Here is an 18553-nt window from a genome sequence, read left to right as displayed (position 1 = left end):
TCCCAGGCCAGGAATTGAACCCGTGCCAAAGCAGCGACCTGACCCTCTGTCGTGACAGTGCCAGGTCCTTAACCCACTGTGCCACAGGGGAACTCTCGAAGTGAAGTGGAATAAAGCCAACTACAAGGATGTCATAATACATTTTATTTTCAAATAGTTTTAAAAAATCGTATGCATTTTTAATTTGTGCTAATGATAAGAGTAATATATATTTATTGTAAACAGAAACAGAAAATTTAGCAAAGTTTAAAGAAAATAAAAATTTTCTGTAACTTCCTTGCTGGAATAGGGACTGTCCCATAATTTAATTCTCCCTTTTAGTGTTTACTTTGACTAATATCCTTGTGTTCCTGTCACACAATCACCTCAAAACACATTCCTAGAGAAAATTATGATATGAAAAGTACAAATACTTTGAAGTGTCTTGATTTATGATGTACATGGTTAAGTTATGTTGCTCTCATCACCATCCCTCTCTCTTTGCCAGCTTGAGAGGCTTCAAAAAGAAAGGAACATAGACACAATTGCCTTTCTTATTAATGAACTTAAGCATTTTTCCTCTCTATATTCCTCCTTCCATGACTTCTCCACTTGTGTCTTTTGCCCCATTGCTTTCAAAACTGACATTCTGGGGCCAAGTTTAAGGCAAGAAGTGACCTGAAAGGAAGCTAAGATATTTTAAAGCTAGAGGATTCTAAATGTGTAAGTTCCTTTTGAGTCCTTGGCGACTTTTTTGAATGCCTTTGTATATCTGTCTTAGTGATGGAGGGGGAGCAGTGGGGTGGAGCTGCTAGGAATACAGCCTTGGATCCCTGTCTTCCATTATTAAAAGAGCAGGAGACTTCTGCATTTCCTCCAGTCCATATATAGGTATAAAATTGAAACAAGCACTTAAAAATATTTCATGTACTAGTTTAATCCAACTCCATATTTGCATACCCAGAAGTTCGGGGCCCTCATTTCAAGTGTTTTGCCTCCTGGCGGTGGCATTGCTTGCATGGTTCTCGGGTTGCCACTAGAGGGCGTCGCTCATGCCCGCCATTGCTTTTTCAGAGGAAGTCTCAGAAGATGGAATTCTGTTATTTTCCTTTTGTTCCCACAGGTTTTATAGCATTTTCACGGATTCCCGAGCTGGCCAAAAAGGTTAAAATGTTTTTTGCCTTGGCTCCTGTGGTTTCAGTTCAGTTCGCTACTAGCCCTCTAGTTAAATTAGGACAAATTCCAGATCATCTCATCAAGGTACTTGGATTCCCCCCTACCCCTGCCCTGTCCCCAACTCCCTTCCCTCACAGATTTCCTTTTTGGTTCTAAAGACCTGACCATTAGACGGAGAATGTGTGCCTTCCTCCTCTGTGTTTTGCTATCAGTGGAACAGTGGAATTTCTTCTCTTCACAGTTTTTCTTTCCCCTTTTACCCCAGCTGGGGAGTCAGAGAAGGTATATCATTAACCTTACACTGGGGCCCTCTGTTCTCATGGTTAGCACATCCGTGCCCCTCCTCATCCACCACACAAAGAGAGCATGAGGAAGGCCAGGAGAAAGCAGCTGAAACCTCTGTGGAGTTGCTATTTATTCCACACAGTGAATCTGTACATAGCAGTAGGCGGGAGCTGGGGGGCAGGAGATGTGCCCACATGTCTGGCCCTGGCCACCCGGAGGGTGATCTAAAGATACTGTTGTTGTGTATCTTATTATATGACCCGAAAGCACAGGCCAGTAACTTCATTGGAGGTCAGTCCTAGAGCGCTGTAAACCTGCCACACCCTGCTCAGGGAGGTAGCAGTTTTTATGAGAAGGTGGGAGCCAGCTGAGACCAGATGGGCCATTACACATGCACTGTATTTGTTTGATGTATGTTATATTTATATACACACACACACAAAATCCCATACAGGAATGTATACTTAAGGTATATGTAACATGTTGATTGGCCATTTAGGAAATATGTTCACAGGAAATACAGACGATGCTCTGACCTCCAATCTGATTCATGTGAGATGAGATTCTCTGTACCATGATCAGACATGCAGATAAATTGGGGGCTCCTCTAGGAGAATTTGTTTTAAATATCTTGGATAAGAGACGCTTTGATTTTCATCATAAACAGTTCAGAGATTACAAATAAGGTACCCTTCAAATACCAAGGCTTCTCCTAGTGCTTTCCTCAAAATTAAGCACCATGCTCAGTTTGGGGTTTTTTTTCCTAGAGACCTTGTGTGTGAACTTACATACCTATATAGGTCCAGAGAGAAATCTATTGTTTTGTTTTAGTATAGACAGGATCCAACAGTGTAACTCGAGTGCCTTGAGAAAGATGTATTTCCAAATAAGGTCACCTTCTGAGATGTAGGAAATTAGAGCTTCAACATATCTTTTTGGGAGAGGGCCACAATTCAGCCATAAAACTGCCTTTGTAGACATTTGAATTTTTCACTGTTTTCTGCCCCTCTATAGAGTAGGCATCAGCAAAAATGTAAATTATAAAGGAAAAAAATGGGGGTTCACCATAAAGATCTCTTCCCAGTTTCCTAATGTAGAAGTACATGAAGATCTACCTGGAGGGCATCGTGATTGCCCCAGAAATACTAGAGCACAAGTCCAGTTGCTATTGAGGTCTGGTTTGATGTAGACCAGGAGTCAGCAAACTTTTTTCTGTAAAGGTCCAGATAGTCAATGTCTTTGAGTCATTTGGTTTCTTTGCAGCTACTGAACTCTGCCCTTGTCATGTGAAAACAGCCAGAGACAAGGTGTAAAGAGATGAGCATGGCTGTGTTCCAACAAAACTTTATTTATAAAAACAGGCCATGCTGGCAGAGGGGGAATGGGGAGTTAATTGTTTAATGGGTACAGAGTTTCAGCCTGAGACCCTGAAAGAGTTCTGGAGACCAATAGATAGTGGTGATGGTTGCAGACCACTGAACTGAATACTTAAAAATGGTTAAAATGGTCAATTTTGTGTTACATGTACTCTATCATAATAAAAAAAAAGTATTTAAAAACCCCAAAAGGCAGCAGGAGGGATATGGCCCAATGGCCAGTAGAATTGGATTAGATGTATGTGTCCTAGGCAGATGCATTGCTGACCAACTGACTTTCTCAGAAGTCATTACCAATCCACCACAGTCAGATGAAAGTCTGTGGGGAGGCCCTGGGTTGGGCCCTCATTAAAGCCCTCTCCTACTGTAAAAGTCTTCTGTGGACCTCTTTGATTTTCTGTCTTCTTCTCTTCATTGGAGACTTTGCACATCTACAATGTCTGCTATTGCCTCAGTAAACAGACCACTTGGGTATCTTAGTTTGAATGACCACCAGTTGCTGTTTTCTCTTCTGAGGCCATCCACGGAGACAGCTGGCATGTGTCTCCTTCTGAGGGGGGTCCTGGAAGCCAGTGTACCAGAATGAAATGCTGGGATGTTTTTTTGTAGGACTTATTTGGGGTCAAAGAATTTCTTCCCCAGAGTGCATTTTTGAAGTGGCTGAGTACACATGTTTGCGCTCATGTCATCCTGAAGGAGCTCTGTGGAAACATCGTTTTTGTTCTGTGTGGATTTAATGAGAGAAATTTAAATATGGTATGTATGTTTATAATAAGACTTGCTTTAAGCTTTCCATGATTTGATTTTATCTGTGAATGTTGTTTGTGTTGGAGGATGTGGGAAGGCAGGAATGACCTCATTAGAGCTCTAAAAGTTCTTGCATTTAAGAGGCACAAGAATCAACCTTGCAAGTACGGGAATACTGCTTGTGTAGCCTCAGGCCAGCCATTGTCAGCTTCCTACACTGTAACTGGAAACAGTTAAGTGAGGAGATCAGTCATCACTTAAATTTCAATATTTATATTTATTTGAGTGCCTTTTTTTCTTTAAAGAGGGGGAGGTTGTGGGATGGACTGGGAGTTTGGGGTTAATAGATGCAAACTGTTACATTAAGAATGGATAAGCAATGAGGTCCTTCTGTATAGCAAATGGAACTATGTCCAGTCACTTGTGGTGGAACATGATGAAAGATAATATGAGAAAAAGAGTGTGTATAGATGGCTCGATGTGCCATACAGCAGAAATTGTCAGAATGATGTAAATCAACTATAGTAAAAAATTTTTTAAAGTAAACAGCTCCTGAAAATTCAAAAAAAAATTACTGTGTTTAAATTTGGAATGGCCATTTACATACACACACACGTGTGTGTGTATGCATTTATTTATCTATTTCACAAAATGTAAACCCTTGGCTGGCACTGCGCAGGCATTTCTAAATCCATTTGTAGTTTTTCATATTGTATTTTGAGAACAAATTTTTAAAATCCTAGAATGAAGTCTCTAGGAAATTTTCAAAGGGTTGTTAATTTCTCTTGTTTCTGATGACCAAAAGCAAAAAAGCAAGGTGTGACTGTCATATAAAACCTTGAAAATTCAGAAAAATATGAAAAAGAAATTAGTAATGACCAGTAATCTCAACCCATACAGCCCCAGTTATGATGTTGTGGTATTTCCTTCATCTGTCTTCTGTGTGTGAGTGATTATACATATTTTTTTCACATGTGTTTGTAGTGAATTTGTTTTTCTGCTCTCTCTCTCATGTATTTGTGATTGTAGCTTGGTAGTTTTTAGTGATTTAAGGTGTAGAATATATTTATCATCAGTTCCTCCTTCATGCTGTTTTCATTCTTTAATTCTATGTATTTATTTTACAGTCTAGAGTGGCTGTGTATACAGCACACTCTCCTGCTGGAACTTCTGTGCAAGACATGTTACACTGGAGCCAGGTAGGCGCTCCGGGAGTGCAGTGGGGGTTTGTGGAAAATCAGCTTCAGAAAGCTCTGTGTATTCCATGAAGCAAATGGAAAGGTAGTCAGTCCGCTTACACGTCTGAGCTGGTTTCCTTCCCTACAGTCTTGGGCTCCTGTTACTATGTTCACGCTGCTGGTGTTATCCTCCCTGTAAACTGTACTACAGGGGAGTTCGCCCAACAGCCACTGGGGTTGACTTGTTTTTTCTTTTCTTCCCCCTCCCTTCTGTCATTTTTTTCATTGAGACCCAGATTTATTTTATTTCTGTGTTGCTTCAGAAAGCAAGATTTTAGGAGTTCCTGTTGTGGCCCAGTGGGTTAAGAACCCACTCAGTGGGTTAAGGATCCAATGTTGCTGTGAGCTGTGGCATAGGTCACAGATGCAGCTCGTATCTGGTGTGGCGTGGCATAGGCCGGTAGCTGCAGCTCCGATTTGATCCCTAGACTGGAAACATCCATCCTATGCTGCAGGTGCGGCCCTAGAAAGAAAAAGAAAAAATAAATAAAAGAAAGCAAGATTTTTAAAACAGCTCTGGAGAGAGAAGCTGCTGTTTCAGCATTGATCCATGAACACAGTATGCCTGAAACATCAGTGGATAAACCAGAGTGTCATGGATATAAATCATTTATATCATGGATATAAATGAGAGACACTGACTTTTAAAATAGAGTTCTGTTTGATCACATGTCACAAAAGTATGCATGTTCATTCTAGAAAATTTTATAAATTACATATGGGTATAACAATAAAAACTTAAAGAGAATTTTCTTAAAGAGAGATGAAAAATAAAATTGTTCTGTAATCCCACACAGATATACACAATGTGTACCCAGGGATTTGCATTCTCTTCTACATCTCTTGCTGCATATTACTTCAGTGGTTAGAGATAGAAATAAAAATTGTAGAGATTGATTGATTGATTTTCTTCTTACTCTTTTATAGCTTTCTCTTGTTCACCTAACAATATGTCAGGGACTTATTTCTTTCTCTCTTTTTTTTTCCTTTGCTTTTTAGGGCTTCACCTGTGACATATGGAAGTTCCCAGGGTAGGGGTTGAATTGGAGCTGCAGCTGCCAGCCCACGCCACAGCCACAGCAATGTGGGATCTGAGCCGAGTCTTTGACTTACACCAGAGCTCCTGGCAACACTGGGTCCTTAACCCACTGAGTGAGGCCAGGGATTGAACCCATGCCCTCATGGATACAAGGTGGTTTGTCACTGAGCCACAATGGGGACCTCTTGTACTTTTATTTTTTGAGGCCTAAGTGAAGCTTTCTTGAGACCTAATTAGGTGAAGTGTACAATGTAGTATATTTTAACATAGATACACATCTGCAAACCCATCACCAGAATCAAGACAGTGGACATATCTGCCATCCGCAGAGGTCACTTTTAATACCCTCCTCCACCCTCTCCTGTCTGTTTCCTGGCACTATAGGTCATTTTGCACTTTCCAGAGTTTTAAGTATAATCATTCAGTATACATGCGTTTTTGCCTGAGTTCTCTTACTCAGCGTAATAATTTTAGATTCACCCAGGTTGTCCATGCATCAGTAAGTAGTTCATTTCTTTTTGGTACTGAGTGAGGAGAATTGGTATTTTTATTATTTTTATTTATTTAATTTTTGTCTTTTTGCCATTTCTTGAGCCACTCCCGCGACATATGGAGGTTCCCAGGTTAGGGGTCTAATCGGAGTTGTAGACACCGGCCTATGCCAGAGCCACGCAACTCGGGATCTGAGCCGCGTCTGTAACCTACACCACAGCTCACAGCAGCTCTGGATCCTTAACCCACTGAGCAAGGCCAGGGATTGAACCCACAACCTCATGGTTCCTAGTCAGATTTGTTAACCACTGAGCCATAACGGGAACTCCAGAGAATTGGTATTTTTAAAAGCTTCTGCCCAATAGATTCTTCTGCCCAAACAGATTTGGGAATCACTGATCCAGGACATCGCTGGAGCTTTAGTATCCTCCTCAGTTGTCCCAGGAACCTGCCGGTTGGCAGTGCCCTCATTCTCCTCTCCTTGGCTCATCCCTAGGGAACCAGGCAGAACTGTGCCTGAGGCTTTTAGCCCCATAGTGGCTGTAAAGCCCAGTGTTAACTGTCAGGGGGCTCAGTGCCAGAGTTCTGCCTAGAAGAGGAGCATCTGAAAGGCAGGTAGCTCATGACATGCTGGAGAACACACACTTGGCCCTGAGGCCACTGTCCTGAAACCTTCAAAGGCCCTCAAATGTGCATTCACAAGTGTCCATTCAGGCCCCTGCTTTGCTCCTCGGCCACATGTCTGTTAACAGTCGCTTGTTTTCTCTCTATACCCTGCCATCAAAATACCCTATCTTTTTGAGCAATGTTACCCTCTTACCTTATGGACATCTTTCAGAAGGACCTAGTTTCTGTCTCAAGCAGTCAGTGCTCCCCTGTGTGGAAGATGACTGAGCCAAACTGAGGGCAGACACTGGCTGCCTACATGTGGCACCCCACACCCCAGCACAGTACAGGTGACCACCAGCCCTGACCTTTCACAGGCCCTTGGGAATGTGATGGCCAAGGCTGTCACAGCATGCATGGCATTCCCTCAGCCTTTCCTGCAGTGGGCCTCCACTGGGTGCTGGTTTGTCCTGGAGCTCTTGGGCCGGCCGCAGTCCAGGCTTCTGCTCTTGTGCCAGCCCTTTACTCAAGCAGCTAGCTGGGATCAAAGCCTGCTGGCTGCAGTTCAGACCGCTGCTCTCAGGCCCTGGGGTGACCTTTGTGGTTTTAAGTCCTAAGACATTGGAATGTGCCTCACAAATGCTTCTGAACCCAGATACACTGCAGAAGGCAGCCGTGCCCTTTGCTCTTCTGCTCCCTAGGTCATCCCTTTGTAAAAAAAAAAAAAAAAAAAAAAAAGTTGCTTTGTGCAACTGTGTCATAGGATCTTCCTGGCCTGTGCCCTCTGGGCTGTTGGCCAAGGACTGCCTCTCTTTGTCTACCCAGGACAGGCTGGTGAGCAGCCGGGTACCTGTTGGGAGAGGTTTATGCTGAAGGCCTGTGGGGCCTGGGTGCTGGCAGGCTTGAGCACTATAACTAACTCAGTTTGAAGTTGGGAAGGGGTAGAGTTTGGGGGTGCCTTTAAAGGCCGTTTTACTTATAGTATATTATAGTATACTTTGAAGTGGATATTTTGCTTAAGTAAATAGCATTCAGTTCTCAACAGTTCTAATACCTAGTTCTTCACTGGGTTTTTTTTAATTTAGTTTACAAATCTTCTTATTCTCTTTATAAACCTCACACATTTCAGAGACCCTGAAGAATCTCTAGCCCTCTTGCCAGCTGTGCCCCAAAGCCCAGGTACTTGGTCCTATTTGAAGAAGGCTGGTCCTTATCTTTACAGTGATGCTCAGAATTACTGAAGGTGCTATAAAAAATGTAGATCCTTGGGTCTACCCAAGACTTGTTGAGAATCAGAATTCCCAGGGGTATGTCCCTGGGATCTGCTTTTATTTTAATTTATTTTATTTTAGGGCCACACCTGTGGCATATGGAGGTTCCCAGGCTAGGGGTCTAATTGGAGCTGTAGCTGCCAGTCTACACCACAACCACAGCAATGCCAGATCTGAGCTGCATCAGCTACCTACACCACCAGCAACACTGGATCCTTAACCCACTGAGCAAGGCCAGGGATTGAACTCCTCATGGATGCTAGTCAGATTCATGTTTGCTGAGCCACAACAGGAGCTCCTGCCTTTTTTTTTTTTTTTTTTGGCTACACTTGCAGCGTACAGCAGTTTCTATGCTAGGGATCAAACCCAGGCCACAGCAGTGACAACTCTGGATATTAGACCCACTGTGCCAGCAGGGAATCCTTGGGATCTGCATTTTTAATAAGTACCTCGTATGGTCTGATGTTCGTTCTCTATTGTTCAAAACCTACAAAATCCAAAATATACTTTAGGTAGGCTCTTTAAAACACTGTAGAAGTTCCCGCTGTTGCACATCAGGTTATGGATCCAGTGTTGTCTCTGTGGCAGCTCAGGTTCAATACCTGGTCTGGTTCAGTGGGTTAAGAATCCAGGGTCGCTGTTGCTATGGTGTAGGTCACAGCCATGGCTCGGATTCGGTTCCTGGCCCAGGAACTTCCATATGCTGTAGGTGCGGCCAAAAAAAAAAAAAAGAAAAAAGGCTATAAAAAGCCTAGTTAGCCTAGTTTTTATTATACATATAATATATGGTCATTATGAAATTTTTAAAAATATGTGAGTACAAAGAAGAAAACACATCACCCATATGTCTACCTCCAGAGACAACTACTGTTATTAGTATTTGGGTTTTGTAGGGGAGGCAGAATTTTTCCTCTACCCTCTTAGGGTTTCTGACTAGGACTGCCATAGGACACATTAACAGGAGCAAAGGATACAAGTTTTGTTTACGTGTACACCGGAGCCCTCCCAAGAAAAATGAAGACCCAGAGAAATAATTAGGCCTGAGGCTTATATACGGGGTTGAAGAAAGAGTAGCAGTTGTGGAAAAAGTAACTAAAACATAGGGGAAACTTATACGACGTGAGTGTTATTTTCACGCTCTTGTACAGATTTCTCAGCCTCCATTCTCAGAATCTGGTGGTAATAATGTTTCTTCTTCCTGGTGTAGGAAGGGCTTCTTTCACATGAGAGTTTTGTCTCCTTTTAGAAAGAAAAAGGAAGGTTAATGTCCTCCTTGCATCTGCTGTTACACAAGTGCCTTTAACTCAAAAGAATCATTATGCCAGAGAGGCGTATTTTGGGGTGGCATATCTTGAACTCTGTCAGTGTAGTCTTGTAATTTTTTGGTGTAATTGTTTTCATTACAAAGGTAGGATTATGCTATGTGCACTTTTAAATAGCTTTCTTTTTTATTTAGCTGAACAGCCTTGTATTTGTTAGCTACAGGTTGCTGTACCAGAGACCCCAAATACAGCCTCTAAAGACATCATTTTCTTTCTCAGAATCTAGTTGAGACATCAGTGGTCCAGGATTGTGGAGGAGGGGGTGTAACTGTGCTCCAGGAAGTCATGTAGGGACCCATCCCCTCTGTCCTGTGGCTCAGCCATCCCTAGGGTGCTGGCCTCTTCTGCCTGGGTTGAAGCTGGGTCACCTCCACGGCAGTTCCAGCCTTCAGGAAGGAAGCACCTGAGGGATGTGGTTGCTACCCTGGCAACCACATGCTTAGCAAAGACCTGAGGAATTTTATTACTGAATGGAAGAAGGCAAGAGGGGTATTGGAGGAGCAAATAGCAGTCTCTGCCATAATAAAAAATACTTTTCCAGGTCAATGACTACATTTTAAAATATTTGTAACTGAAGACAGTTTTTTGTTGTTTGAATTACTATTGTTACTATTATTATTACTATGATAAGTTTTTTTTTTTTTTTTTTGGTAGTAAAACATCCTGGGATAAATATTTTTGAATTGGAGGTCTGTCCTTATACATCAGGCAGACTACTTTCTTAGGACATAGTCTTTGTAGTCTTCGTGATCAGAGGGTAGGCGTGTATCTTTAAGACTTCCGCATATGTATGATACTTTAGAAAAGTTAAAACTATTTATATTTGCATTACCAACAAGATGTAAAAATAATTTTAAAATAATTTAAAATGAATTTATTTGTTTAGCCTTTTTGCCTTTTTCTTGAGCCACTCCCACGGCATATGGAGGTTCCCAGTTTAGGGGTCCAATTGGAGCTGTAGCCACAGGCCTGTGCCACAGCCACAGCAAAACGTAGGATCCAAGCTGTGTCTGTGACCCACACCATAGCTCACGGCAATGCGGGATCCTTAACCCATTGAGCAAGGCCAGGGATCAAACCCGCAACCTCATGGTTCCTAGTCGGATTTGTTAACCACTGCACCACGACGGGAACTCCCTTGAAATGAATTTAAGTTTAAAATCTTCACATGTGGAAAAAGATCAGGTGGAAATCGGGAGGAAAAGTCTTCTCACATTATAAGCATTTCCACCTGATTTTTATCTGTATGTGATTATCACTTAGGCATAACCATATTGCATGTTTTTTTCTCTGACTTTTCTCCACTTAATATTATTTAGGAACAGTTTTCTATTTTATTATATTTACACTTATGACAGCAACATACTGTTGTGTGAATTAATGTGATACAGTGTTTTTTTCCAAATATCTGTCATTGAATGTTAGCTTATTTCCAGGTATTTGTTACTAGAAATAGTCATGGTCACATTTCCTCTCCTTCTGAAATGCCCTTTCAAGGGGCTGAAGTCCTATGACTCTTAGCACAAAAGTCAAATCTGAAGTTTAGTCTGAACCCTAGGCATGTTTTTCCTCTGTATTCTGCACTCACTCTAAGTGCTTTGTATAAATGCTAAAGACATATGTGGGAAAGCGATAAACTGATGTCTGTCTGCAGGGGCAGACCGTCTTGCATTGATATATTTTCACTGACAATTAAGAGCTAGGGTACAGATGCACTAGCAGGTGCTGTAAATTCATATCTTCTGCTTGTTAAATGTGCCTCAGTTATTAATATATGTCATTTGCAATGTAAAAAGCAGATGTTAAACATTTCCCCTGTAGTACCCAATCTCACACTGTTTTTTTAATTGCATAAAACAGTAGAATTTTATGCAGTTGATAGAGACTGAAACTTCACTTAAATCAAAAGCAGTTAAAGGGTTTTCCCATTTACCAGGCGCCACCCTCTGGCCAAAGCTGGAACAGATTCCAATTCATTTAGTTCTCCAATTTTGGATTTAATTCTTGACATATTTTTATTTTGGGCATATAAAGAAGGTATGGATTTGCATTATTTCAAAATTTATGAGTGAGTAACTTTTTGTTAATATTTTTATATCATGCTAAAAATATAGGCATAACCATATTGCATGTTTTTTTCTCTGACTTTTCTCCACTTAATATTATTTAGGAACAGTTTTCTATTTTATTATATTTACACTTATGACAGTAACATACTGTTGTGTGAATTAATGTGATACAGTGTATTTTTCCAAATATCTGTCATTGAATGTTAGCTTATTTCCAGGTATTTGTTACTACATTTCATGACTCTGGTATCTTCAACTAATAAGAATTGTTCTGGTGTGCAGTATGATTTGGTGATTATACTGGTACTCAAGAAAAAGTGTTAAATAAAATTAAAATATAACATAACTAGTCAAATAGAATGGATATATGGGTAATATAGGGATTATATGTAATTATATATAATATATTCATGTCTGAATATAAAATATATGGTGTTAATGTTAATATGTGTATGCTAATACATAAGTAGTATATTTATATACTAATATGTTTATCCATATAAATCCATATTAATCCATAAATATAAGTATACATTAATCCATATATTACATGTAATAGATATTTCTTTCCCAAGTAAGAGAGTTAACTCTGAAAGAGTTTTAAGATTCAAATTTCAGTAAGAAATGTCAGCATAAATTTTATCCAGTGAATGCAGTGTTGATTCAGCATCATTCACAGCACCTGCGTGTAGCTGCTTTATTGTGTCATGTAATAGGTACTTTCCCGATCTCACAGTGAAAAGTTGAGTCATTTAGGAAAGGAGAGCAAAATAATGCCGTGTTATTTTATTTATTTATTTACTTGTTTATTTATTGTCTTTTTGCCTTTTCTAAAGCCAATCCTATGGCATATGGAAGTTCCCAGGCTAGGGGTCGAATCGGAGCTGTAGCTGCTGGCCTACACCAGAGCCATAGCAAAGCGCGATCCGAGCCGCATCTGCAGCCCACACCACAGCTCATGGCAACGCCAGATCCTTAACCCACTGAGCAAGGCCAGGGATCGAACCCGTAACCTCATGGTTCCTAGTCGTTAACCACTGAGCCACGACAGGAACTCCTGCCATGTTATTTTAAATTACAGTTTGGAAATGAACCATGAATCTGGGTATCCGTGTAAACTTGATTTCTGAGGATGTGGTCAACTCTAGTGACCCATGGTGTTACCTCAGACTTCTGTGTTAGATAACTGTTTTCCCTCGAATTACCTTTCTTTTAGGTTGTTAAATTTAAAAAGTTTCAAGCCTTTGACTGGGGAAGCAGTGCCAAGAATTACTTTCATTACAACCAGGTAAAGGCTTCAAAGTCTTTAGAATTAAAATGGGCTCTGAAAACTCATCCAGGAAATTAGCCTGACTTACGAGGATTCTAGCTAGGCTCAAGTGCTGGGGGAGATGTTTGGGAGGGTTGACTAGACAGCCTTTGTTTTCCAATTCCAGAACAGCTGAAGCTTTGCAGTTTGCATGTTGGACTTTGTCCTTCCCCTGGCTCTGTATAAACAAGAGTCTCTGTCACATGTCATCCATCCACAGTGATCAGGAACACAGATGTTAGAGTCAGACAAGCTAGGACTGTTACAAAGTAGCTGGGGGGGGGGGCGGTGGGGAGGGGGTCTTGGCCAAATTGCATTGCCTAAACCTTTTTTTTTCCATATGCAAGTAGGTTGGCCATTTTTTGAGTGCTCAGGGCTCTGAAGTGTGAGGTACTCTGCCCAGGTTTTTCCTATTTAACTTTCCCAATATCCTTGTGACATAGATATGATTATTATCATTATTATTAAAGAGGAGGACACTGAGGCTTAGAGAATTTCTGTAACATGTGTCATATCCTGGAGGGTGGGAAGGCGGGGGTATGACCCACTAGGTTGGGCTCTGCATTGTGAATCTACCTGGGAGAATGATACCTGGGGAACTAGCCTTCCTCCCTGGAGCTGAAGCTCATCACCATGCTGGGCACACGGTAAAGCGCCTTAGCTAGCAGTTGTTATTACTAATCAGTGTTCATGGAGATTGTATTTTGTCATTTAAAACAACAAAGACAACGCTTTCCTTGGGTTTTCATTACAGAGTCACCCTCCCCTTTACAACGTGAAAGACATGCTCGTTCGGACTGCTATCTGGAGTGGGGGACGGGACTGGCTCGCGGACGTCCAAGACGTCAGTGTCTTACTGACCCAGATCCCCAACCTGGTGTACCACAAGCACATCCATAAGTGGGAGCATCTTGACTTCATCTGGGGCTTGGATGCCCCACAGCAACTCTATGATGAAATGATAAATCTAATGAGGAAATATCAGTGAGAGCCAGGCTGGAGACGTTCACTGTCAGGTCGTTTGTCAAAACTTGTCTGCTTAATGTCTCTAAAATACTTATGTTTCTTTCTCAGGCCTTTTGTATTTTTAGATCCAAAAAATGATACCTTTGAAGATGCCCCATTCTCTCCAGTTAGAACTAGAAATGCTTTTGAATCATGGCCAAATATGAAGCCGATGCTTCAACCAGTCTTTCAGAAATGTCACTGACTTGTGAAAAGTCGTGACTGCTCTGTTTATCCTTATAATTTAGACCATACAGTATTGCTTTTAACCACTGACACAGGACACATTGGCACGTGTCGGGATTTTTAAGCTACTGTCATTGATGGATAATCTGACACTGACTTGAAGGGTACTCATTGTCTAAGTACCCGGTTCTTATCCTTTTGCTTTAAAGGGGTCTCGACTGAACAGACTTGTATTTAGGGGTCCAAAGGAAACCTTCGCATGTTCTCATGCCGTAGGTAGAGTCCAATCCAGTGACACCCCAGCCGTGCCAGTTAGAATGACCCTCTGATGAATCTTATCAAACCTCACTGGGAGAGCTACTATTTCACAAATGTTTAAATTGCTCAGACCAAGCGAAGTAATTTGTTGGAGTTTTCAAAAATAAATTACATTCATCAATGACAACAAGAACAACCACATTTTAAATAACTTGAAGATGGATGCATTCAGCCCTCTGTATTCCTGAACTCTTAATGGGGTGGCAGACCTTGAATACACTTGTTTGAGAAGAAAAGTCCTGTGGAGAGATGATACCACTATTTTTCCTGAAATTAATGTACTCTCTACACCCCCTCCCCTTCCTGCTTCGGCTCAGAGGCCCTTTGTGAAGCTGAGACCACTACGCCACTGAGGAGTAGCATCCTAGTTCATTTTCACACAAAAGAAATGCTGATGAAAGCTCAGGGATTCATTTTGGGGTTTTTTTTCTCATGTTTGTGTCCAAATTTTAATACTTCTGATTTGCATCTCTGTGTCAGGAAGCCCATGTTTGCCTGCTTTTCTTGCAGCCCTGTTTCCTCATAGTGCTGTCAGAGCGACAGTGACAGTTGCTACGTTTTTTGTTGTTTTTTTTGCTAGAGTTGCTTTGCAGTGATGAACAATACTTGGTTAATTTGTGCAGACAGTGTAATCTTGTGCAGACCTTTTAACATTTGAAAGGTCTCATTTAAACTTTTCAATAAAGTTCAGTCTCCTAGAGCTGAAGGATTGTGTGCACGTATGTGTTCTCCTTTAATCATCATTCTCAACTTCTCTCTCTCTTCCGGCAGGACTTACTCTTGTCTTTCTCATCTTCTCCCCCTCCTCCTTACTCCTTGTAAACCTCCCTGGTAACTGCCTTGCGAACCTTTGCTCCTCTCCCTTGGGGAGGAGAGTGGTCTTAAACCTCTAAGGACGGGCAGGGGATGGTTTGGAAAATCCTTCAGTGTCCAAGGCTGTGAAGGGAGACCAGGCCATGATAACCCCATGTAAGGTAGTGGCCGGCTGCAGGCGGAACCCTGGATTCAAGAACCATCCATCCAACTCTCTCCTTGACAAATGAAGCAACTGAAGCTGGCAGAGACAATGCCATAGGGTCCCCCAAACAGATACAGGCATCTAACACCATCTGCCCCATCACTCTGTGAGCTCGACGAAAGATCTCACTCACCTCTGTATACCCGGAATCTAACACAAAGCCTGGGATATTAGCACATTTATGTGGACTGACAGAATGTGTGAAAAAGGATGGACTTCTGTCATGGAGCTAAAGGAAATTAGATGTACAAGTTAACATCTGAGAGGAACTGAAGTGGAATCTGATTTTTCATGGCAACTAAAGTGAAATTGTAAAGAGTAAAACTGTGCTAGCTGCAAAGGATACACGTCCCCAGGAAGATGCCACTCTCTCTGCTGGCCCTAGGTCCCCATAAGAAAGAGTGCTTCTTTCTCCTTTGACCAAGGCAAACTTGTTTGGCCAACCAGTGTCCCAGAAACAATGGGACACTGAGTGGATGTTTCTGTTTGTGGTTTTCACCAGTCGTGGAAGAAAGCTGCTCGCTGGAGAATGGTGACGTGGTTTCTCTTCTTTGCTTCCTGACCTGAAGGCTCCCACACATGCCCTTGAAAGCTTGTGTGGGTCAGTACATCTCCCATTCACCAGACCATGGGAATGAGCAGGGGCTACATTCTATAGAGTCATCCTTTTACTGCAGTGTTTTTCTTTTACCACCTTCTCAAACTTTGGGGATTTTTCTTCAGTACACCAGTACGTGGGCTAGTCTAGAGGTGGAGAGGCTACATGGTCGTTCTCGTTACTGTTGGGTTATGTGGCACCCTTGCCTTTATTGATCCCCTCTTGCTCCTGACACAGCTGCATAGGCTCTTACCTTAACCTTATAACCCTAGCTGCATTCTGGGAGCGTCGTCTCATCGTCGGCGGAGCCTGCAAAACAAGTTCGGAGCTTGTGCCTTAAGAAATTCTGTAACAGGTTCTAGTTGTGACTCTGATTCCACTGGGTTTGATATATGTTTTTTTAAGAAGAACATAAAGATCTCCACAGACCTCTAGGGCAGGGAGAAGACTGGTTAATATTCTGTCAGCTTGGAACTCCAAGAGCCTGTGTTTACTTGAGCAAAGCTGCTAAATGAAGTCGTGACTCAGAGTGAAGTCATTTCTTCAGTCACCATAAGGGGGCACTCTCAGCTTTGACTTCAAACCTTTTCTGGGCCAGGCTGAGAACTGGGTTGATTTAGGACTCACTTGGTAATTTGAGGATTGGTAAGGCCAACCATGTCTGTGGTCCTTCTTATCGCAGATTATGACTAATTCTTGCCTAATGCATAACATCTGAAAAATATCCTCAAAGAATAACTGTGCCTCAAAAGGGACTTGAAAATAAAACCTTGCCTAATAGGTAAGAATGATCGGAACCTCAGCCATGAGGGAGGAAGTGGGGAAGGCTTTAACCAAGGCTTCACACTTATTAAGACTGTTGATATTATCTCCAAACAATGAATATTTTATGTTTGTGGGTATTAAAAGTGTTATTTTGTTAAATGTAAACATTTGAAATATCCTGTAATTTGAACTCTTGCCCTTTTTTTTTTTTTTTAAATTGGTATATGGAGAGATTTTCAATATATGACCCCTGAATGGCAACATCAGGTTATACTAATTCTCATTTTTTAAAAATTTGTCAGTGATCCATTCACAAGTACTTATTGTACTGGGCTAGGTGCAGATTTCAAGTTTAATTCCAAACTAAGTAAGTAAAACTCTTTGCCAACTTGTTTCAGCAGTACTAAAACAAATACTTCTGCATTTTTACACTGTGCCTTCCGGGTTCGTGACGCCTTCTCATAAGACTGATCTCTGCAACACCCTTTTGATGCGTGAGCAAGTGTTTTCTCTGCTTGACAGGCAATGGTGTGCTTTTAATGGGGATGATTTTATATGCTTTAAATATTTTAAGCAGGTTGAGAGTTCCAATAATATTCGTATAAGCACCACTTACAGGTGACGGATGGATCAAAACATAAAAAAAGTGTATAAAACCAAATATGCAGTAGCATCTGTGGCGGATAGGGCATCAAGAAATCTCTTGGGGGAGTTAACAACCACCCCCACCCCCCATATTCATCAGCATCCTCCACTGTTCTGGTGTTAATAATTAGTGTTTTCTGAGTCTTTTGTAAACAGCCCTATAAATGCAACTTTGATGCCCCATTTCAATACCAAATTCCTGTAGTAGAGATACCTACCTTGAAATTGACACTGGCTGGGTTTTGCTCTCAGTTTGGCTATAAGTTTCTATCGAACCTTAGTTGGTCTTAACTCTTCTGAGATGGAGTTTTCATCTTTACAAGGGGTTAGATTTTGATCTTTGAGATTTTTCTTGAGTCTGATGTGTTACAGCTGTAAGCTGTTATGACATGTATCTCTGATACCCAGGAATAAACATTTCGGTTAGATAGATGCCAAGACAGTCTCACCTAGATTTGGAAAGAAAAAAAAAAAAAAAAAACCATAAAGGTACAGAAAAAGAGATGATGTCACTGGTACAAGGTTTTTTCAACTACCTTTTCTATTTTCTGGGGGGTGGGCATTATCCAAGATCTTTTGGTGAGGTGGTACCAAATAGCTTTGAGATTATGTTAAATATGTACAGACCTGATTGTTGTACTCTCAGAAAAGTGATTTGATCTCTACAGCAGTTAGGGAAGAAAGAATTCCTATTCTCCAACACTGTCAGAAAGACCACACCACGTTAAAAATACACAGGGAGTCAAAATCAACTGGAGAAGCACAAGAAATAATGTGGCCAAAATTCTGATACCACCAGAAGTCAGTTAAAAAAAACCAAAAAAACAAAAAACTCTTCCATGGAAAACCATCCCAGTGGGTAAGTAGAGCTAAATGACATCAACCAGTGCCCCAGGGGAAAAAAACAAAAAAACACACTCTTTTTTTTTAGCCTTGATCTAAAGCCAATATCTTCTAAAATGAGCATTGAGTCTACAAATACCTTCTGAACACTCATTATATGCAAGGTATAATGCTTGACATTGTGAGAAAAAAATCCTAGAAGTTAGACTCAGTGCCCTAAAAAGGTCTATTCATCTAGCAGGTTGTTAAATAAATTTTGTGTAAAT

The 18553-nt window shown here is 41.3% G+C and overlaps 1 protein-coding gene and 1 long non-coding RNA gene across 15 annotated transcripts in view; one reads left to right on the top strand and one right to left on the bottom strand.

Annotated features, from left to right (window-relative positions):
* Positions 1-15124, top strand: part of LIPA (lipase A, lysosomal acid type) — a 123057-nt gene extending 107933 nt beyond the window's left edge. For 6 of the 7 annotated variants that reach the window (XM_084992546.1, XM_021071782.2, XM_005671253.4 and 3 more), the window contains exons 6-10: positions 1103-1239; positions 3426-3572; positions 4691-4762; positions 12817-12888; positions 13664-15124. In XM_084992546.1, the coding sequence (XP_084848672.1) occupies positions 1103-1239; positions 3426-3572; positions 4691-4762; positions 12817-12888; positions 13664-13897 (662 nt within the window). In that variant the 3' untranslated portion in view covers positions 13898-15124. 7 annotated transcript variants of the gene reach the window in all.
* LOC102164066 (uncharacterized) overlaps positions 12375-18553 on the bottom strand; it is a 40764-nt gene continuing 34585 nt past the window's right edge. For all 8 annotated transcript variants that reach the window (XR_014827674.1, XR_002338590.2, XR_002338589.2 and 5 more), the window contains 2 exons: positions 17663-17893; positions 12375-16343 (listed from right to left, as the gene is read on the bottom strand). This is a non-coding gene — a long non-coding RNA (uncharacterized LOC102164066). The remainder of the gene's footprint in view (positions 16344-17662; positions 17894-18553) is intronic.

This window comes from Sus scrofa, chromosome 14 (genome assembly GCF_054392235.1).
Source record: "Sus scrofa isolate SSC_HxYL_T2T_F1_AM1 chromosome 14, Sscrofa_HxYL_maternal_Yorkshire_Landrace_v2.0, whole genome shotgun sequence".
Lineage (NCBI taxonomy): Eukaryota > Metazoa > Chordata > Mammalia > Artiodactyla > Suidae > Sus > Sus scrofa.
This window is presented reverse-complemented; position numbering and strand designations above follow the sequence as displayed.